General features: G+C 39.2%; 1 protein-coding gene across 10 annotated transcripts in view; it reads right to left on the bottom strand.

Annotated features, from left to right (window-relative positions):
• The window catches only part of PTPRM (protein tyrosine phosphatase receptor type M), a 799,041-nt gene that overhangs the window by 265,491 nt on the left and 510,083 nt on the right, over positions 1-23,467 (bottom strand). For all 10 annotated transcript variants that reach the window (XM_032421158.1, XM_032421157.1, XM_032421160.1 and 7 more), the window contains 2 exons: positions 6,778-7,051; positions 5,705-5,741 (listed from right to left, as the gene is read on the bottom strand). In XM_032421158.1, the coding sequence (XP_032277049.1) occupies positions 5,705-5,741; positions 6,778-7,051 (311 nt within the window). The remainder of the gene's footprint in view (positions 1-5,704; positions 5,742-6,777; positions 7,052-23,467) is intronic.

The following is a 23,467-nucleotide window of genomic DNA, read 5'->3' as shown; positions in this document are numbered from 1 at the left end:
CCACTGGAAAATGATGCAAAGAAAAAATATTGGAAAATTAAGGACAGGCTTACATGAAAGATTACTAATTTACATGGAACAGCCTGGGTGCTATTAGAAATGTGGCAGCGAGTAAGGAAAATAGATCATCTACCATCTGCAGACAATTAAACCCAAAACTGCTGCTGCATAATATTTTGAAATATCCCTCTGCACCATTGAAACGGTGCTGCTCCTTATAACTAGACAACTGTAGCAACTGGATTCAGAAGTGGGATAATTGTCTTTCACACATTGTTAATGAAAACTTCCTAGTCTTGCTAAGTGAGATGAATAAACTACCAGTTGGGTCAGAACATGGAGGACTCCTGAGGTACTACAGAGATAATTTTCTTGATAGGATAGAGTATGCAGTTTTGCATCCTGATATAATCAATTGCAAACAGTAAAATGTAATTTCTAAGACCTGTTACAAAGTTGGTACCAAGTTTATACATATAACGATTGCTTGGGCATAGACTACTGTTGTTCAACCAATATTCCTGTGTGGTTTTCTATTACTTACAGGAAAATGTGACCTACTCTGCTTTCGAGCACAACTGTCTGATCAAAAACAGAGCATCTACCCAATACTGAAAAAGGTAAACAATATGAACAAAAAGTTACTTGAAAATGGCTATGTTGGGCAGCCATGTATTCACAACTAAAGGAAAGGCAAATTGCAATCAGGGGCTCAAAACCCCCATGGAAAAGGTACATTACAGATATCAGGAGGGGTTTTTATATGATCTCTATGTTCTGCCATCTAAAGCGTTCATTTGTGACTATTATTTTTAGTTACCAGGAAAAAAAAAACTAGATTCTGTTACAAATTACCTTAAAAAGGAGTCAGCTGGCCCACGTCCTACTTTTGCAAACAAAGTCTTATTGGAACACAGTCAGACTTAACTGCTTACACATCACCCACGGCTGCTCTTGTACAGCAGTGGAAGAGCTGAGTAGCTGTGACAGAGACCATATAGTTCACAGAGCCTAACATATTTACCCTCTGCCCTTTGCCTAAACATTTGCTGCCCCCATCTTAAAATATCAATAAAAATGCATTACAAAACAGAATACTGCTAAATTTGGTAAGGTAAAGTCAGAAATCCCAATCCTCTGCTTTGAAGACAGTATCTGATAGTAGCTGATAAATTTAGGATCTCTTTTAGGCCCAAAGGTATGAATGGAAGAGCAAAAAGTGGATCAGACTTGCAAAGTATCGTCTCAGTTGCATGTGGTGGGGTCTTCTGGGATGTGAGGAACCAGTATTTACCAAACTCTTTAGCATGACTTTCGTGTTTCTTGGAAAATGAGTTTGGATCAAATAATTTGGGAAACATAGGGCTGGACAAAGTTAAACAGGTTTTCTTTTCCTTAGTAACTTCTCAGGGGCCTGGACTGTACTCATGACGCACATTGGGAAGACTATTTCAGATCACTCAAAGAAAATATTTTCTCTACAAAATGCTGAATTACAAATGTAGATCATATCTATATTTCTATTTCTAAAGCCATAGCTAAATGATAGCAGATTAGCATAGATGAGTGGTCTTACTATATAATTTGTTTTCTCCTGTATTGAATATGAATAATTAAAAGGAATCTTAATTAGCTTTGCATGTCAACATTCCTTTCAGCTCTTTTATCAGTGTGTTTTCATTCTGTAGCATTGTGGCCTAGAAACTATGGTGTTTCTTTGAACAAAACAGTGAATAGGAAAACAGTCTAGAGAAACTTCTTCTCAAAGAGCGTAGTGATTAAAAAAAGAAACATTCAAATTTCTGAATCTAGTTAGAATTGTATCAGGACAATGGAAATCCTTCAAAGTTTTCTGAAGGTCTTCCAGCAAAGCATACGCACATTGCAGTACAAACTAAGTTAAATAAAATACCGAGCTTAAAAACAGTGAAGCATTTTTGCACCAAAAATTCATCTTAAAATATGACAAAAAATAATGTTTTTTTTTCTTTTTGTTTAAGACTTAGACTCCTATAATGCTTTTGAAAAGAATTTAGCATGTGTTCTCATGAAGTTTTTGTTTCAAGTTGTAGTTATACTACTGTTAGCCAAATCACAGCAAAGAAAGGAATAAGTACACACATATGACTCTAGCCCCCATACACTAAAAACAAAGAAACAAACAAAAAAAACCCCAAACTTTTATGAACTCAAAATCCTTAAAAATTTAAAAGTGATATATTTACATACTAGGAAGTTTCACAGATTATACTACGCCTAACATTTAGTAGGTGCTCACATACATTTTAAAATAAATGTTTAACAAGAAAGCCCCCAAATGGCTATACTGTCAAGGAGAAAGACAGAGGGTATCATGTTATGGAAAATATTATTTTATGGAAGATTGATGCAAAGTATACAGTTTAAACTGATTATTATATCAATTAGAATGGATATACCTCATTTAATATGAGAAGTCTAAATTACCTACAAGACAGATTCTGATTTTTAAGTGTATCCTGTCTGTTTAGAATTGATAATCAACAAAGCCTTCCAGACGAGCATAAAGAGTTTCAACCCTACCACTGACCACAAGGCAACCATAAGGTATGCAAAAGTCAAAGAAAATACATACGCTAACTGCTAAGACACAGTTGGACCAAAGTGGTCTTGAAAAGAATCCAACTATAAAAATGCGAATGTGATTAAAAATCAAAATAAAACTAAGAGAATCTAAGAATAGCTAAAAGCTATTCTATTAACTCCACCATACAGATTGAGGGTAACATCCAAACATCATGCATATTCTATTATTGTAATGTGTCTTTATCTTTTAACTCAAGAGATAGAATATTCTGTGATGCGTTTGCCTATAGCCAACAATAAAAATACAGTCACGTATACCTGTGAGGAATCTGGATGTATAAATTAAAGGGTACAGGAAAATATAGGCAATCCCCCATACATATGGTGATAGGTAAGAACACACCTTAGGGTTTTTTCCCATGTCTAATTTTTATGAGGCTTTATATTTGAGATGATTAGTGTCAAAATACACCCGTGGAATATTATTAAAATAATCACAACATTAAATGTATAAATAGTATGAAATATATCTTTAAGAGACATACCCATACTTGAAATTACAAACTAGGTTCCTGTGAAAACAAATCTACCTCCATAGTTTCTCTATAATACTTGTCAACAGTTGTTTCATGAGAACATCGACATCTTTGTAAATTCAAAATGCTGCTTAGGAAAGTGGTTTAGTGCCTGGAAATTCAATTAATCCACCACACTGTCAGCCAGCCACATGTGGCAAAAACACAGAAAGTCTGAACTCTCTTAAATTTCCAGCGTCTTTACTGCAGGGGACCAGTAAGGTTATTAGAACTGCCTATTTCTCTGTTTTGACTAAGTAGTCAAGATGGAATGGCTTCCTGCACTGCTGAAAGAATCTTTAGCATGAATAAAGAAAAATGATCTGACTGTAGTGGGGGGGGGGGGCATTAGACTGTGTTGTAAAGGAAATTCATTGAATCTGTGCATGTAGAACATAATAAAATAAAATAGTATGGGACAGTTCAGTTCCACCTGCAAGGAGGTATTTTCCCAAGGTGTCCTCCCGCATTACGCTTTCGTGAATAGACATGACAGTGTTACATAATTACTCTTAACATTGGTTCCCCTCTTTCCCCAAAAGAGTTGATGTGGATAGAGGTTGTTGCTATATCAATGTTTGCTAATGACTCAGAAAATATGAGTGGGGAATATTTAGTCAATCAGGTCATCTGATTGCCTAATCATCCTTGGGTGAACTGAAAAACAAATGACAATATTGATTAAATCTAGCTGATGGAAGAAAAGGATCCAAATCACCACTTAATCCAATCTATTGTGAAAACGGCCAATGTCAGATTTCCGTATCTACAAGCGTGTTATTTATATAATTGTTTAGCTATGTAGCTGAACATGATGACAGATATTTCACTGCTTTCAGAGGAAACTGGGCAGGGCCTCGATTTTAATCAAGGGGAGAGCAGACACTTATACAACGCAGTACCGTAACTGGATATATTAGAGGTTCAGCTGGGTGAAGAGCTGTGAAACATAGTGAAACACTTCGGGTCAGAGTCCAAAAGTTTGGAATTAAGCCTTGACCCACAGATTAACAGCTGAGTGACCTTGGTTAGTCAAGTCGTCTCTAAAAATACGCATTTTCTTAATTTAAAAATTAAAAATAGTAATACCTGCCTCCTTTCTCACAGTAATGTTGAAGAAATAGATAACGCGTGTATGAAAGTGCTTTCAAATCTTTCAGCTATGATGTTCAACATAAGGCATTATAAATTAGGCACTGTGGAACTGGATTTACTCTTTCAGACCCCGAGGGGAAGGAGAATTCAATCCAGCAATTGAAGCATGGGCGGTGGTCTGGAGGTCTCAGGACATCGATACCTCATTCGAGGGTCTTCATAATACTGTAATAATTAATAGCTAAGAGCATATTACAGTTTATAAAACACAACCAATATCTGTAATTTCATTTATTATTAATTTATTCCTAAAAATAAAGGCACTTAATCAGGTACAATATGATATAAAAAACTGAGTGTTTCAAAATCAATATAAATAGATTGTTGGAAACAGAACTATGAGCCCATGAGACTAACAAAATACAAATGACGTGAGTACCTGACACAGTGCTTGGCACATACCATGAAACTAAGAAATATCTGTCGAGCTAACTGAGTAAAAAGGTCATATATCTTCATGAAATAAGAATTCAGTGAGAAGTTTAAAAATGCAGATGGATGTCCATGACATATCCAACTATGCTCCCTGAGAGGGAAACAACAAAAACAAGATATTTTTATCCAACAGAACTCAAATGATTGCCTACAACCCGATTACATCTAGTACCATAGACCTGACGATGCCTTCAAGCCATCATTTCTAAATTAAATCACACAGAATTCATTGTGCTCAGGGTCACTCAGATGGTCTGAAAGGGCGTGTTCAACCACAAGTGTTAATTTATAATGCCTCGTTTTAATGCAAGACTTTACATTTCTCAAAGCATTTTCTCATATGCTTCCCATATGCTGGTTAAAACCACGTTGCAAGGTTGAGAAGATGACCTTACAACTCATGCCCACACACAACTGTACTCTCTTTTTTAGAAGGCTGTGTGTGGTGAGCTTATGCTGGTTTGCCCCAGCCACTTCTACATCTGGTCCTTGATCACATTTTCTCAGAAGTTTAACCAGGTCTGGGAAACAGAAGTTCCACTAACATCATCCAGTTACTGGTTCAACAGACCCGTCATCAGCAAAAAAAGCCCATGCTCTCCCCTTATAACTAGGTATTTGCTTAAAACTAGCAGGCAGTATTTTACTACTTTGCACATGAAGATTCATTAGTCATAGTACTCCTCTGGTTTAAAAAACCTGTACTAAGATCACATAGACATTGTTTTTATTTTAAAAGAATTCTGAAAAAGCTAACCATTGAAAACTGCTTGGAACACAATTATATGATTCCTTATTTTAAAAAGTATCTACATGAAATAGTGAGTCAATGTTAACTGCTAAGACTCTAATACACACCCACCCACCCATACACACACTTCTTTCAATGAAGTTAACATTCCAAGAAGTTTTGAAATACCATCTAAATTTTTAAAGGACATAAACTGGGAGAGCATCCCACAGTTTCAACCTACCTTTTGTGGCCACTCGGACACAGTCTATTTTGGTTTCCTGTGTCAAATAAAGAGGGGAAAAAAAAAATCACTATTTGTGTTTTATTTAAAACAAATAAAACTATCTGTCATTCTATGTAAATGTCAATAAGGAATGATCTCATTGTTCTGAGTGTGGTGTTAATCACATGATGATCACTTCTGGAACCCCGCTCAGATACATGTTCACAAGATGATTACTACTTGAACCACGCTCAGATACATTTTCCAGCTCCAGACCTGGCGGCCATGGGCATTTCTGGAGCGGATGATGAATGAGGAGCTACTCCCAAAATGTTTCTGCCTAGTGGCCCTGGCTTCTTCAGATCCTTGCTTGCTCTCTGGGCAGATACTACTGGAGGAGAACTCAGGGTCCTAGATTCCCCCCCTTTTCACTGGCAAAAGTCAAGTCAGTGATGATACTTAGACTCATACTGTGAAGGAGGGTGGTATCTAGAAAACTCACACTTCTTTTTAAGGAGACTTATATCTTATATCTTACCAGAGTTCTGGGTTGGCCTGAACAGGAAAGGGGAAAAAATTCAGAAATGACTCCATAGTTTTTATTTTGTTTTCATCTTATCTTTCTAAAGCTGTTTTCTCTTAGAAAAAAAAAAGATACCTAATTTAGTCACAGCTATAGGAAGTATAAACTCTCGTGAAACCAAAGAAATGGGATAGAATATGCTGAAAAGACAGATGTTGTGTATCTCACAAAATTTTAAATGAGCTGAATGTATGTGTTGTAGCTATACTATTTTCCTGTAAAATAGTAAGCTAAGCAGAATTGCTAGCCAACTTTTGATAGCAGGTAAAAACTGAAAATAAAAACCATCGTGTTGACAATACATTCTTCCTACCAACACAAATACATTCATTTCTTTCCATAAATTTCTCTAGGTGAAAATAAGTTTAGAAAGAGAAAGAAAACCCCCATTTGTTCCAAGTTAAAACACACAAAAGCATGCCTTTATTTCTTATGACTATCTTCTTTAATCTATGTTCACATTAATAACTCTAAATAGCCTAAGTAAATAGCCATCTATAAAACTTACCCCATTGGCTCTACTAGCAGCTTGGAAATAAATTCTGTAGCTTTTATGGGGGAGAAGGGGAGTGTTCCAGTATCCATTGTATGTCTTATTATCACCAATAGTAAAAGGCTGAGCAGCTTGGAGACTGTTCGCTGGGAATTCTGCAGCAAAGTAGTACTGTGAGTTCAGTATTGACGCATTCTGGAAGTGAATTGGCACAGGGTAGCACTTCAAGATTTCTGTTGTCTTTTTAGTTCTTCGAGGACGTTCTTCCTCAACAACTACTTGATAGACGCTAGGGGAAAAAGCAGCACTATCAGTGATATTTTATGATAATTGAGCTGATTCCCTTTGCCTTTAATTGGGGCCCACCGAATATTCAAAATAAAGAATGCACTGGATATAGTCAATAATAAGTGCCTAGTACATAATGGATACTCACTCAACACTTCAACACTTGCTCAATGTAAGAGCGGGAAGGAGCTTAACATCCTCCCATAGAACTCTCTCACCTCTGATAATACAACGTATTGAGGGAAACAAAGTTCACGAAAATGAAAAAAAAAATTATATAACAATCTCTGCTGTTTATGTGAGCAGGACACTAAAATAATGTTTTTCTCACATGTAACTCAATTTACCTAATAAGTGAAATTATATTCACTGTAAGTTTATTTTTTAAAAAAAGGCAAAGTATTATTTTCTTCAATCACATCTGTATGAATGCACGTGAAGTTTTAACAAGTCACAAAACACAATACGTAATTCATGTTTAAGTAAAGTTTAACTTCCCATATTTTCTTATATTCTTTTGCCCTTCACCATATCAGATCAATGGAAAGAGATGATGTAAGGAGAGCAAAGAGACTGGAATTTCAAAAGCCTTCGAGTTACAAGCAGTTTCTAAGAATAGGTCATGAACCAGGTTATTTGAATTATATATAAAGATAAGATGGGGATGAGCATGCTCCGAAGATGCCTGCAAGGATAGGTGTCCCAGCACCTACCCCCCTTCCTCCCTGCCCCCTTCCAATGTCTGAATTTCAAAGTAGCCATAGGAGAATGGGACAAATCTTGAAGGGATGTATGTTTCTTTTTCTTTTTTTTTTTTTTTTAAGATTTTTTATTTATTTAACAGAGATAGAGAGAGAGCACAAGTAGGCAGAGCGGCAGACAGAGGGAGAGGGAGAAGCAGGCTCTCCGCCGAGCAGGGAGCCCAATGCGGGGCTTGATCCCAGTACCCTGGGATCATGACCCGAGCCGAAGGCAGCCGCTTAACCGACTGAGCCACCCAGGCGCCCCGGGATGGATGTTTCTATTAAGATATATATTTTACCAGAATGATGAACATTTGTGCAGTTTTGGTGAAAAAAAGTTTCTGATACTGAGCAAAACTAACACTTGACAGCAGCTTTCAGAACTGAATCAGAATAGATTGATTCTGGCAAGGAAATGTACCTTGTTCTCACTGTATCAGAAAAGCACCATGACTCCCTGGAACAATCCTGCAATCCTAGAGTTGCTCATACGGGTCCTCATTATTGCCCAAGAAGAGCAGGAGAGAGGTGCCTAACAACCCCAGCTGCCTGGGGAGGGCCTGGAGCGGTCCCTCTTTGGGTGTTGCCCTTGTGAACTCTGAATGTGCACTCAGTGAAATCACCTATTTCTGGGAGTACAACTCCTTAACACATTCCATTACAGGAATGCAATGTAGCAGCTGCAGTTCAGTTTGTAATTCTGTCCAAATAAAAATCAACTGTTGTAGAACATCACAATGACTGCTCAGTAGACAGGTAGTACAATAGGATTACAGTACGATGATAAAGCAAATTCTGAGTGTGATGTAAACTTAAATAAAAACCAGAAATACTTCCTAACCTCTTAACATTAGAGACTTTCTATTGGTTATGTAAAACACTCCACCAAATCTCGTAGAATTCTGTGTGATGGATCTGACATGAAAGGATGTATTTAGGAAGAATCATCCTCTATGGAGGACAAGGAACACATATGGAGGTAAAGTGGACTTTGATTTCTCACCCCCTTCTCCCTGACTTCCTACATATATGGTTAGATGTGGTGATTTTAAAATATATCTGCAACTTCTTACACGTAGCCCATCAAGAATGGGGTTGGCCAACCTTAATGACAACATACAACCAAAAGAATGTAACAGTGGGACAATGGGTAACTCTCAAGGCATTGGTCAGAGGAGGCCATGCCATCTTCAGCCTGGTTCCCCAGGGAAGATAGTTTTCTGGAAGAAAAAGCCAGCCACCATGTATATGGTCCAATCACCCTGAACCTGCCACAGTGGAGAGGCCACATGCAGGCACTCTGCTCTGCAGTCCCAAAGAGCTCCCAGCCAACAGCTGGCATCACTGATGCCCATGTGTGTGGACCATTGTGGAAGGCCACATGGCTGAACATCACATGATGGCAGCCCCAAGACCCCAAGCAGGAACTGTGCAGACAAACCTTTGCTGGCCCACAAAATCATAGCAAAATAGAAATGTTATTTTCAACTGCTGAGTACATTTGCCCAGAGAGCAAATCTAAAGATTTATTTATTTATTTGAGAGAGCGAACAAGCATGAGTGGGGGGAGAGGGGGAAGAGAATCTTCAAGCAGACTCCCAGGTGAGCGTGGAGCCAGACACGTGGCTTGATCTTACGACCCTGAGATCATTAACGTTTAATTTATGTGAGATCATGACCTGAGCCGAAACCAAGAGTCAGATGCTTAACTGAGTCACCAAGGGCCTCTCAAAATTTCACTTTAAAAACAACTCTGTAAAACTCATATACTACACAAAGTGGAAATGTGAAGATACATGTGAAGAAAAAATTTGCAGAAATTATTCCATACAGGAAGTGCTAGGCTGGGAGACTTGCACAGGTCAGCTTTATTTTCCTTTATACATCAGTAAAATATTACTGATGTGAAAACTGGGGTTCAGAGGTGAAGTGCCTTTTCCATCTGGGGCTCACAGGGGATGAAGTAGCAGACGTGGTCTCATGACCATCAGACAAGGCAGTACTAGCATCACCTGTAAAAGCCCTGGTTAAGGGGCTCATGTGAACTGTCTGCCCCATGGGCATCTTCCCCTCTTATGCAGACACAATTGACACACAAACTGGTCCCCACCTACTTCTCAGAATCAACTGACTTTGAGTATTGTATATTCTTTCTCGTTTATCACATAAACAGAGCTATAGATGGTAATTTCACCTTTGACCTCAACTCACTCTCCCATCTCTTGCTGAGTCATTAATAATTTCCAGGGAGGATGCTCCTGGATCTGCAGCTGAGGCCAGCACCTGGCTGGCGTCCTCTCCAGCTCTTGATTCCAACCAGCAACTCTGTCACCAATGGCACCAAGGACAGTAATCACTCACTTTTCATTTCCAACTCCTCTAGATGAAAGACTAGCACAACCACTTCCAGACCGTCCAAGTGCCACCATCTTGAATTCTCCTATCACAAACACCTTGTCCTCTATTCCTTCACCTTGGCCTGGACCCAAGTTTGTTCTTGAAATGCTGTTCTCCCCAACACACAGAAATCCTTCGCCACTCTCAGCAGATGACCCTACGTCATAAAAAGATTGAGACCCTCTCATGAACCTTCTCTCAGGGGCTTATGATCTGCTCCCCCATTTTGATGTACTCTTGCTTTGCTCCACACTCACAAAAATATGTTTCTTGTAAAGACTACTAATCATTTGTGTCTATTTATCAATATTTTCAAAAACCTCACAAGTTCCTGGAGGAACAGGTCTGTGATTTAGTCATCTCTATCTCAGCACACTTTGAAGTGGACCATGAGGCACATATTTTTGAAAGCATAATATAATCCACAAGTAATTTCTATTTTATATACATTATATGTAGTGGTAGGGAAGAAATACACTGGTAATCACAAATATGCCCTGCTTTACTAAAATTTAATACTAAGTTTATTTTGTATTCATTTCTTGAATACCCAAGCGCAAAGAGAAGAAGAAATTATCAAGAAACAGGTTTCATGGAGTGCCTGGGTGGCTCAGTCGTTAAGCGTCTGCCTTTGGCTCAGGTCATGATCTCAGGGCCCTGGGATCAAGCCCCGCGTCAGGCTCCCTGCTCCGTGGGAAGCCTGCTTCTCCCTCTCCCACACCCCCTGCTTGTGTTCCCTCTCTCACTGTGTCTCTCTCTGTCAAATAAATAAATAAAATCTTAAAAAAAAAAAAAAAAGAAACAGGTTTCATGATGAGAGGATGCTGGTTAGATTGTAAGTTTATGCAAGAAAACCCACGATTAAATAATGAGCCCTGAGAGAATCAAACACTGCCTCCTCTGTTTTTCTATCCCCTTCTCACACCTTCATCTCTTACTCCCCATTCATCTTTTCCCCAACTTTGCTAGTATGTGTGCTGTGCTGTGTGTATATTTACTCATTTATTAACTTAAGAAATGTTTTTGAACACCTACTATGTACCAGGCACTGCCCTATTTTAACTTGAACAATATAATATTTGACATTTCTGAATGAAAGAAAATTTTGTTTTGTGACTTAAATGCCATCTATGTGAATATGGGCGGAAGAAATTAATTTTTCCAAGCAGGAATTTTGTGAGGATTAGATGAAAACTTGAGAATTAAATGATCATTTAATGGGTCCCCACTGCAGCCAGCTGATATGTTATACACTCTGCTCCACTCCAGATATATTACTTTTTAAATGGCTACCATCTACTCATATTCAGATATATTAAAGGAAGAACTAAGTTGACTAGAGCAATTTCAGACCTAAAATGTCTTTTCATCCTTGCTCCACAAGAGATATTAGATTTGCAAGCATCCAGACCTCAAATCTATTTGCTCTTTAATAATTTAAGCACTGAAAGGTCAAGCAGCTCTTTTCTATTCCCCTTTATCAACGTCCAAGCACTAGCGAAAAATAGCTAAGTCCTATCTGCTGCCCAATTGCCACACATTGCTGTCTTCCTGATGGAAATTAACACATTATTGGCACCTAGGTCAATGGCACCTCAACAGAACTCTCTGATATGTTTTTCATTGGTGCAAATAACATCATTTCACTAGTGAATTTCATAAAATCTGTCCAACCACAATTGGAATCTCAAAAAGTAGCTTTGAAAATCTCTGTGAATGGTTTTTCTAAGAAGATGATTAAAAAGAGCAAGTTCTCCAGGATGGAAAACCAAGCAGAAGTTTCTAGCTTAGTGAGCTGAATTAAAATTCTATTATCCTTCTAATGTATTACTCATGCTCCCTTTGTTTATTAAAGTTACACCGTCCCTATCCTGATTCCTCCACTATTCTGGAATTTAAAGTAACATAAAATCTTCCTATGGCATTTGCAATATGAAGGCACAATCCATAGGGAAGATGAATCTGCCAAAACTGTGACATCACTATATCATAACTTTCTTATGGAATGAAATTTAATTTAAAGTTTAATTTATGCGAGGCTTTCCTACAACAAAACTCTAAGGCTTTTACAAGGAGAATAAGAAATCTGCATTTATATAGACTAGCACATGAAGTATAACCTAGAAAAGAACATCGGAACATCTTTCATGTACTCTGTTAAACTTGAAAGTTCAAATGTGATGAGATATTTTTGGTTTTTTCTAACTTTGAAGATGTTGAGGGGAAGCCTGCTGCAGAGTTGAAATTGACTTTAAAATTTTGGTCTTAATTCATTTCAAGATTAAACACTTAGTTGTTAAGTCCATTTTTCTTATCCACTTATTCTATTTCTTATCAGCATAAAATACTGGAAGGTTATCCAACCGGATAGCAGAACAGGGGGTGAGGAGGAGTGGGGAGAGGGAGAGAAGTTAACAATCCATTTCATTGTTGCTTTTGCTAATCCTTTAAAGTCCGCACTTCTGATCATTTCAAGGACTTAGAATATTGTTCATTTCATGGTACCTAACAGTGCCTTTTAGCTTGATTTGCAATTTTTGGTAAAACCATCTATTCTATATGTATAAAAAAAGAATAAAGACTGGTATTTCTGTCTTCCTGAAGATTACTTTTTGGGGGGCAATAGAAAATGAAAGTATAAATTAGATGCAAAGCATGTAAAATAAATGTGTAATTAAAGTTTACTGCCATGTAACAACACAGAATTTATTTTCTTCCTGTTTTTGGTTTGATCCTTCCCCTTCCCAAACCAAAGTTTGGTCCTAAACCTGTCAGCACTTACTGGAACAACACCCTAATAATTCAAACAACCTCGTACAACTAAACTAAGCTTTAAAAGTATTGTCGCCAGTTAAAAATTAGGGGGATAAAAGGTCAGTTCAATATGTTCAATATGTTTACCGCCATGACTAGGATTCTTCAGAGTCCTTCATGTAACACTAGCGCTGAGAGTTGCTGAACTGACACAGTCCCGTTCATTAAGTCACTAAATGATGACTGATAACTAGTTTTGCACAGAGAGTGGGCACTGGGTAACACACCACGCAGCATAAATAGACCTGGGGGGTTGGATATTTTATGTTAGCAACTTTAATTTCTCTTTGTCCTACTCTGTTCCAGATTAAGATTGGCCATAAATTGTTTTGGAATATTTGTGGGACACCACAAATATATTTTACGTTCTCTCAGCCATAATTCATCACAAGGAGCTTGCCTAGCATCTGTAAGTTACTGGTGTTTTGTGTGTCTGTGTGTGTGCACTCACGTGTGTGTGCATGCATATATGTGTGCATGTGCAAGCATGCCTGAGCGTGTGGTCCGATACCCTGCTGCTCTGCTAGTTAGTGATAAAATCTGATATAATAAAATATTATTTACAGCTGAAAGGTTGGGTGAGAAATATGAAGTCAATTACAGTTCCATATTGTGAACAAAGGGCAGGAAGAAAAAAGTCCTTTAGTTATGGAGGTTTGGGATAATAAAGGAACAACTAAAACATTAGACTCAGGCTGAGCAGCTCTGTAAAAGGCCACCTGTTATTAATCTTCACAACAGGCACCAAATTTCAAGTAAATTAGTCCTAGATGGAACCTCTTTAAGAATGATTTCTCCCCGTTTTAACAAACGAAGACATTTTCCTTTACAGATTTTATTTCACTTAAGCTAATCATAATTTAATCATCACAATTTCATAACAAACATATGATGGTAAAAATTATAATTCAAGGTTGGCTACTATTATGAAAGTATGTTTTCTTAAAAAGCACTAGTGATTTGAATAAAAATGGAAATCAAATACCATCAAAGCCACAATAAATGTTTTCATTATTGCATGTTTGTATTATATTCAATTCAGAATCTTTCGGTCCCTAAAAGGAATAATACTGCAGGCTAGGTGAGCTGGAAAATAAATGCCACCATCCAAAAGGCAGGGAAAGATAATTCTCATATGGTGTTACTCATATGTGGAATATAAGAAATAGTGCAGAGGATCATAGGGGAAGGGAGGGAAAACTGAATGGGAAGAAATCAGAGAGGGAGACAAATCATGAGAGACTCCTGACTCCAGGAAACAAACTGAAGGTTGTGGAAAGGGAGGTGGGTGGGGGGTGGGGTAACTGAGTGACAGGTATTAAGGAGGGCATGTAATGTGATGAGCACTCCATGTTATATGCAACTAATGAATCACTGAACACTACATCAAAAACTAATGATGTACTGTATGTTGGCTAATTGAATTCAAATTAAAAAAATTACAAATAAAAAAACCAAAAAACAAAAACAAAAAAACAAAAGGCAGGTGAACCAAAGGTGGGTGCCATAGAGAGAACACTGAACTGGGAGTCACCATACCATAGGCAAGTGGGTCCAGCTTTGCCACTAAATCATCGACTAACCAATAAGATCCTTTCAAGATCTAATATTTTATAACTCCTGGCACAAGATTAGGCAAGTCTCTACATCAATACATGAGAAGACAATTATTTCATTCATGTGTCCTCCATCCTTCCTTTTTACAATATTTATCATGTTTCAAGCATGGTACCAGGCACGAGGGAAGAACAGGAAGAGGAATTTGGCATAGACTGTCCCTGTCCTTGAGAAGACCAGCCTAAGGGTATTAGAAATAGGTCACTCAAACAAAGAACTGCTGTGACAGGGACCTGATCTGGGTTTGTACCAGGTGTAATGGAATGCAGGGGAAGAGTGATGATGTTTAAGCCAAGCTCTTACAGCATCTCTTCATTGAGGACATCTGGGCTGGACCTAGTGCCTGAACATTCCCACCAGTAACACCCAAAGACTGTTGTCCTGCCTAGGGCCACCAGCTTTCTTCCCAAATTAAAAATAAAGGCATGACAACAAACAAAAAAGCTAATGTCTTTAGATCCCCTATATAGTCCCCACTCTCTCCAACCACTGGTACTAACAAAACCCCACCGGAGTTCCAACAAGCTTTAACCTCAGACTCACTAATGACTGCTTGCAACAGCTTCCAAGAACCTGTAAGGACCCTTTATCAATAAATAGTACAGCAGACTGAAGGTAATGGGCTGTGCCCTAGGTTGGATACCTCCCCAAGTGCTGCCCCAAGAGTTCCCTGAAAACTGCCTTGGAGGGCATGCCAAGCAGGGCTCCTTGTCTTGACCCCCATGGCCACCTGTGAGGACCAAGACACGAGCTGCCTCTGCTCTCTGGGGGTGGGTGGGGAAAGAAGCCCACAAACATGCAGTCCTGGTTTCTGTTCCGCTCTATGTAGCTCTCTCCAAATCGCCGTCAGGCCAATTTGCAACTATTCTTTCTGCCGTGTATGATCAATCCTCAGGTTACGAGATCCATCGTTTCTCAATGTCAGTATTTCAACTGATATCCATGTTAATCATTAAGGTCAAATCAAAATACTACAGCTGTGGGTTTTTTTTTTTTTTTTAGAGATTTTATTTATTTATTTGAGAGAGAGAGAGAGAGCGCGCGCACAAGCAGGGGGAGAAGCAGAAGGAGAGGGAGAAGCAGGCTCTCCAAAGAACAAGGAGCCCGATGTGGGAATTGATCCCAGGACCCTGAGATCATGACCCGAGCCGAAGGCAGATGCTTAACCAGCTGAGCTACCCAAGTGCCCCTACAGCTGTGTTCTGTTGTGTTTTGGGGTTGGGGGTGAGAGCCATTTCCGGCTGCCCCTGTCCACCGGCAGCCTCTCTGCTTTATGGAAGGTCCAGCTGCTGTCCTGAGCTTGGGGCCTCTGCTCCCTGGTGCACCTGCCGCGGAGACCCTGGTAATAAGACCGGAGCTCTGATCTAATACATAGAATCCTTCAGAGGAGATTATGTTGAAGAGGAGAAAATTTGAAAAATAGGGGAAGGAAAGCTATGCACTATATTTTTATGCACAAAAAGCAAGTTTGAAATGGAGTTTGAGGGAAAGTTAAATTAAGTTTCATTGTATAAATGCTCAAATACATCTACTCTATTATTATTATCTTCCCTTGCCATTTTTAAAGCTTCTTTTCAAGGGTTCTTGAAGAACAAACTTAGTTTCCAAAATGAATTTTCAAAGAGATGACTGACATTGTCATCCTAGAAGCAACATTAATAAAAATGATCTTTGTTTCCTGGCAGTAAAGGAATCCAGAGTATTATTTTTTAATACAATAAAATTCACCTAAAATCAGGTGGGGGAAGGATGGTGGTGGTGGTAATAAGAGATTTAGCACCTTTTGTTAACACACACTGTTGCAATTCAGCTATAAGAAGTAATAAAAAAAAACCAAGCCCAATATAGTAATATAGAATTGAAGTTTTACCATTGAATGACATTTTGGTCTTTGTGATTATGTGTATCCCAATGAAAAAAAGGAAAAAAAATTAGGTTGGAAATCAGATATTTAGAGCTCTTCTCCTTAAAGAATTTAAGGAATAGAACCAGATAGAACCTTTCAAAAGGTTCAAGCACTGACAAAAGAACATTTAGCCCCCAAATTTATGATGCTCCTGTAGTTCACATTTCTTCAAGAAATAAGAGGGAGCAATTAAAAAGCCACTAATAAGCATTTCAAAAGAACTGGTATCTTTTTTTCTTCATTCTCTGGAGACTATTAAGAATGGTGAAATGAAAAAGAACACATATATCAACAACAAAAAAGACTAATTTGATCAAAACAATCCAATACACTAAAGCAAATTTGTTTAATCCAAGTCCTCCAAGTACTCAAAACTGTACTGCTAAACAATGAGTAAGTTGTAATGGGAGTTGGGCTTCACCAAAAAAAGAAACAAATAAGTTGGTTTCAAAATAATAACGAAGAGAACAACATGAAAAAACCCTCCTAACCTCTAAGAGGTAACAGGGGTAAACCCCAAAGATTCCAATGATCATAATCTAAAATTGAAGGTGTAATTAACATGATTTCTTAACACTAGAAGAGACAATGAAGAGAGGATATTAATTTGCAATGTGGCCCACGTCTGCAAAGGAAGGTGTAACCAGGCTGGGTTCCTGAGAGAGTCTGCAGGGAAGAGGTCTATGGGCCAAGGAGGGATGCTCCTGGGAGGGAGAAGGTGCCTGACATGCATTTGGCTTCACTGGTCACATGGGGCTGCACAGGGAGAGTTCACCTCCCCAGACCTTAGTACCTCCTGTGCACAAGGATGCTGGCATCTGATGAGGATGTCTGCTCTTGATGGTTAGAAACCATTTCGTAAAGGACCGAGCATTGGCCTGGCACATGATAGCTACTCAGTCCAAGTCACAATAATTATTCATTATTTATTATCGTAATTATTATTCCTGTATGACAGACTGCTCAGATAATAACTGAAGTTCAGGAATATTATAGTAGGACCTAGTGGGCAGAAGGGGCCACCACATTATCTAGGTAATGTTATTGCCATCAGTATAGGCCAGAATAGCATCAATAATAAATAAGAAAAGCTTTCCTACGTTAAGCAGATAACATCTGTGTTAGATACTATCCTGAGTGCTTTGCTGACTGTTATTCTTTCAGCTGTCCTCTGAGGTAGATTATTACTCATATCTGACTGATGAGGGGAATGGGACTCAAAAGAGTTACATGACTTGCCCAAGGTTAACAGTGTAAACACGCACCAGGATTTAAACCCAAGACCATCAAACTCCCTTCGGTGGTTGGCTACATTGTTTATGATTCTGAATACCTTTGTGCCTTCCTTCCCAGAAAAGAGCTGGTATTTGTAACTACTCCATCCAATAGTGGTTGACAGAACACAAGGTCTTCTGAAACTTTGATGATTTTTTGAAATGAACTTACAGTATTAATACACACAGCTCTTACAACTTCCATAAAATTACTGTCAAAATATGGGTTACCTTTAGAACATAGATCCTATTTATTTATTATTTTTTTAAGATTTTATTTATTTATTTATTTAGAGACAGTGCGAGCAGGGGGAGGGGCAGAGGGAGAGGGAGAGAGAGAATCTCAAGCAGACTCCGTCCACACTGAGCATGGAGCCCAATGCAGGGCTCTATCTTCAACCCTGAGATCATGACGTGAGTTGAGACCAAGAGTTGGGAGGCTTAACTGACTGAGCCCCACCCATGCACCCCTAGAACATAGATCCTATTTAAGTGATAATCACAGTAAATGGGCATAAATGTTAAAGGACAGTGATGATTAGAAATCTGAAGTTTATAGGGGTGGAGCAAGATGGCGGAGGAGTAGGAGACCTGGATTTTGTCTCCTCTCAGGAATTCAGCTGGATAGGGATCAAACCATTCTGAACACCTACGAACTAAACAGGAGATCGAAGAAAAGAAGAGCAACAACTCTCTGAACAGAAAAGTGACCACTTTCTGGAAGGTAGGACGTGCGGAGAAGTGAATCCGAGGCGATATTCGGGAGGATAGACGGCGGGGGAGGGGCCTCCGTCGGCCGCTTCTGGCAAGTGATAGAGCCGCGGAGCTCACAAAATCGGAACTTTCAGAAGTCTGCTCTGCTGAGGGACGTCACTCCGGTGGCTAAGCAGGGGGTGGAACCCTCGCAGGACAGTGTGGTCTCAGGACCCTCGGGGTCACAGAAAGACCAGGGGTGCCTGAGTGTCAGAGCTCCCAGGTATTGGAGCGGGAAAGCTGGCTGCAGAGACGGAGCCGAGGAGCGGGCTCTCAGCTCGGGGTTGCCATAAACCATGATCCGCGGCACAGTCGGGCCACTGCTCCTCCAGCAGGGACCCAACAAGCGGCAGATCCGGAGAGACTCATCTTTTTCCCCCGGGAGGAGCGGCGTGGGAGCGCACCGCAGGGATCTGCTGGGTTTGGAGACTCCACCCGGGGTCAGGTGCCAGAGATAGAAACACTTGGTCACAGGCCGGGTGAGCACGGAGTGAGGCCGGAGACCGGGGAGACGGGAGTGACTGATGGCTTTTCTCTGGGGGCTCACTGAGGAGTGGGGCCCCGAGTTCTCGGTTCCTCCGGGGCGGAGATTGGGAGGCCGCCATTTTCACTCTCCGCCTCCAAAGCTGTACGGAAAGCTTGCAGGGAACAAAAGCTCCGGAGAGCAAACCCGAGCAGATTACTTAGCCCCGACCGGCAAGGGCGGGGCAATTCCGCCTCCGGCAAAGACATTTGGAAACCGTGGCAACAGACCCCTCCCCCAGAAGATCAGCGAGAACAGCCAGCCAAGACCAAGTTTACCCATCAATGAGAACGGCAGAACTCCAGCGCTAGGGGAATAATGCACATAGAATTCATGGCTTTTTTACCATGATTCTTTAGTCTTTCAAAGTTAATTTTTTTTAACTGTTTTTTTTTTTTTAATTTTTCTTTTTCCCTTTTTCAACCAACATCTTATCAATCCCTTTTTTAAAAAAACATTTTTATTTTTCATTTTTAGAGTCATATTCTATCCCTTCATAGTAGTTACCCGTATTTTTGGCATATATATATAAGTTGTTCTCTCTTTAAAGTTTTGAGATAGTTTCTTCTAACAGATCAAAATATACCCTAAATCTCTAGTGTATGGTTTTTTTCTTCTCCCCTGGCTTATTACATTTCTTTCCTTTTTTTTTCTTTTTTCTTTTTTTTTTTAATCCTCTTCTTTCTTTTTTCAAACAACTTATCAATTCCTTTTATAAAATTTTTTTATAATTTCCATCTTTACAGTCATATTCCATCCCTTCATCATATCAACCCTTATTTTTGTACATATATAAGTTTTTCTTTCTTTAAAATTTTGGGAGGCACTTTCTTCTAACAGACCAAAATACACCCAAAATCTAGTGTGTGGCACTGATCTATATACCAGCCTGATCATATTTGATCACATTCTGGTTTTTTTTGGTTTTGTTCTGTTTTTGTTTATTTTTATCTTTATCTTTTTCTTTTTCTTTTTTCTCTTTTTCCCTTTCTTTTCCCCCTGCTTCAGGTCTTTTCTGATTTGTTTAGAGTATATTTTCTGGGAACGTTGTTACCCTGTTAGCATTTTGTTCTCTCATTAATCTATTCTCCTCTGCACAAAATGACAAGACGGAAAAAATCACCTCAACAAAAAGAACAAGAGGTAGTACCGACTGCCAGGGACCTACTCAATAGGTACATTAGTATGATGTCAGATCTAGAGTTCAGAATCATCACTTTAAAGATACTAGCTGGGCTTGAAAAAAGCATGGAAGTTATTAGAGAAACCCTTTCTGGAGAAGTGAAAGAACTAAAATCTAACCAAGTCGAAATCAAAAAGGCTATTAATGAGGTGCAATCAAATGTGGAGGCGCTAACTGCTAGGATAAATGAGGCAGAAGACAGAATCAGTGATATAGAAGACCAAATGATGGAAAATAAAGAAGCTGAGAAAAAGAGAGATAAACAACTACTGGATCACGAGGGCAGAATTCGAGAGATGAGCGATACCATAAGACGAAACAACATTAGAATAATTGGGATCCCAGAAGAAGAAGAAAGAGAGAGAGGGGCAGAAGGTATAATGGAGCAAATTACAGCAGAGAACTTCCCTAATTTGGGGAAGGAAACAGGCAACAAAATCCAGGAAGCACAGAGAAGCCCTCTCAAAATCAATAAAAATAGGTCAACACCCCGACATCTAATAGTAACACTTACGAGTCTCAGAGACAAAGAGAAGATCCTGAAAGCAGCTCGGGAGAAGAGATATGTAACCTAAAATGGTAGAAACATTAGATTGGCAACAGACCTATCCACAGAGACCTGGCAGGCCAGAAAGGACTGGCAGGATATATTCAGAGCACTAAATGAGAAAAATATGCAGCCAAGAATACTATAGCCAGCTAGGCTGTCATTGAAAATAGAAGGAGAGATAAAAAGGTTCCAGGACAAACAAAAACTAAAGGAATTTGCAAACACGAAACCAGCCCTACAAGAAATCTTGAAAGAGGGGCGCCTGGGTGGCTCAGATGGTTAAGCGTCTGCCTTCAGCTCAGGTCATGATCCCAGGGTCCTGGGATCGAGCCCCGCATCAGGCTCCCTGCTCCTCAGGAGGCCTGCTTCTCCCCCTCCCTCTGCCACTCCCCTTGCTTGTGTTCCCTCTCTCGCTGTCTCTCTCTCTGTCAAATAAATAAATAAAATCTTTAAAAAAAAAAAAAAGAAATCTTGAAAGGGGTCCTCTAAGCAAAGAGAGAGCCTAAAAGCAACATAGACCAGAAAGGAACACAGACAATATACAGTAACAGTCACCTTACAGGCAATACAATGGCACTAAGTTCCTATCTTTCAATAGTTACCCTGAATGTAAATGGGCTAAATGCCCCAATCAAAAGGCACAGGCTATCAGACTGGATTAAAAATCAAGACCCATCGATATGCTGCCTGCAAGAGACTCATTTTAGACCCAAAGACACCCCCAGGTTGAAAGTGAGGGGGTGGAAAACCATTTACCATGCTAATGGACACCAAAAGAACGCTGGGGTGGCAATCCTTATATCAGACAAATTAGATTTTAAACCAAAGACTGTAATAAGAGATGAGGAAGGACCCTATATCCTACTTAAAGGGTCTATCCAACAAGAAGATCTAACAATTGTAAATATCTATGCCCCTAACATGGGAGCAGCCAATTATATCAGGCAATTAATAACAAAAGCAAAGAAACACATCGACAACAATACAATAATAGTGGGGGACGTTAACACCCCCCTCACTGAAATGGACAGATCGTCTAAGCAAAAGATCAACAAGGAAATAAAGACTTTAAATGACACACTGGACCAAATGGACTTCACAGACATATTCAGAACATTCCATCCCAAAGCAACGGAATACACATTCTTCTCTAGTGCCCATGGAACATTCTCCAGAATCGATCACATCCTAGGTCATAAATCAGGTCTCAACCGGTACCAAAAGATTGGGATCATTCCCTGCCTATTTTCAGACCACAATGCTTTGAAACTAGAATTCAATCACAAGAGGAAAGTCAGAAAGAACTCAAATACATGGAGGCTAAAGAGCATCCTACTAAAGAATGAATGGGTCAACCAGGAAATTAAAGAAGAATTAAAAAAATTCATGGAAACCAATGAAAATGAAAACACAACTATTCAAAATCTTTGGGATGCAGCAAAGGCAGTCCTAAGAGGAAAGTATATAGCAATACAAGCCTTTCTCAAGAAACAAGAAAGGCCTCAAGTACACAACCTAACCCTACACCTAAAGGAGCTGGAGAAAGAACAGCAAATAAAGCCTAAACCCAGCAGGAGAAGAGAAATAATAAAGATCAGAGCAGAAATCAATGAAATAGAAACTAAAAGAACAGCAGAACAGATCAACGAAACTAGGAGCTGGTTCTTTGAAAGAATTAACAAGATTGATAAACCCCTGGCCAGACTTATCAAAAAGAAAAGAGAAATAACCCAAATCAACAAAATCATGAATGAAAGAGGAGAGATCACAACCAACACCAAAGAAATACAAACAATTATAAGAACATATTATGAGCAACTCTATGCCAGCAAATTAGATAACCTGGAAGAAACGGCTGCATTCCTAGAGATGTATCAACTTCCAAAACTGAACCAGGAAGAAATAGAAAACGTGAACAGACCTATAACCACTAAGGAAATTGAAGCAGTCATCAAAAATCTCCCAACAAACAAAAGCCCAGGGCCAGATGGCTTCCCAGGGGAATTCTACCAAACATTTCAAGAAGAATTAATACCTATTCTTCTGAAACTGTTCCAAAAAATAGAAATGGAAGGAAAACTTCCAAACTCATTTTATGAGGCCATCATTACCTTGATCCCCAAACCAGACAAAGACCCCATCAAAAAGGAGAATTACAGACCAATATCCCTGATGAACATGGATGTAAAAATTTTCACCAAAATACTAGCCAATAGAATCCAACAGTACATTAAAAGGATTATTCACCACGACCAAGTGGGATTTATCCCTGGGCTGCAAGGTTGGTTCAACATCCGCAAATCAATCAACATGATACAATACATTAACAAAAGAAAGAACAAGAATCATATGATCCTCTCAATAGATGCAGAAAAAGCATTTGACAAAGTACAGCAACCTTTCTTGATCAAAACTCTTCAGAGTATAGACATAGAGGGTACATACCTCAATATCATAAAAGCCATCTATGAAAAACCTACAGCGAATATCATTCTAAATGCAGAAAAACTGAGAGCTTTCCCCCTAAGGTCAGGAACACGGCAGGGATGTCCACTATCACCACTGCTATTCAACATAGTATTAGAAGTCCTAGCCACAGCAATCAGACAACAAAAAGAAATAAAAGGCATCCGAATCGGCAAAGAAGAAGTCAAACT

Source organism: Phoca vitulina, unplaced genomic scaffold, assembly GCF_004348235.1.
Source record: "Phoca vitulina isolate PV1807 unplaced genomic scaffold, GSC_HSeal_1.0 scaffold24, whole genome shotgun sequence".
Classification (NCBI taxonomy): Eukaryota; Metazoa; Chordata; class Mammalia; order Carnivora; family Phocidae; genus Phoca; species Phoca vitulina.
The sequence above is the reverse complement of the archived record's forward strand: the minus strand, read 5'-3'. Positions and strand labels throughout refer to the sequence as shown.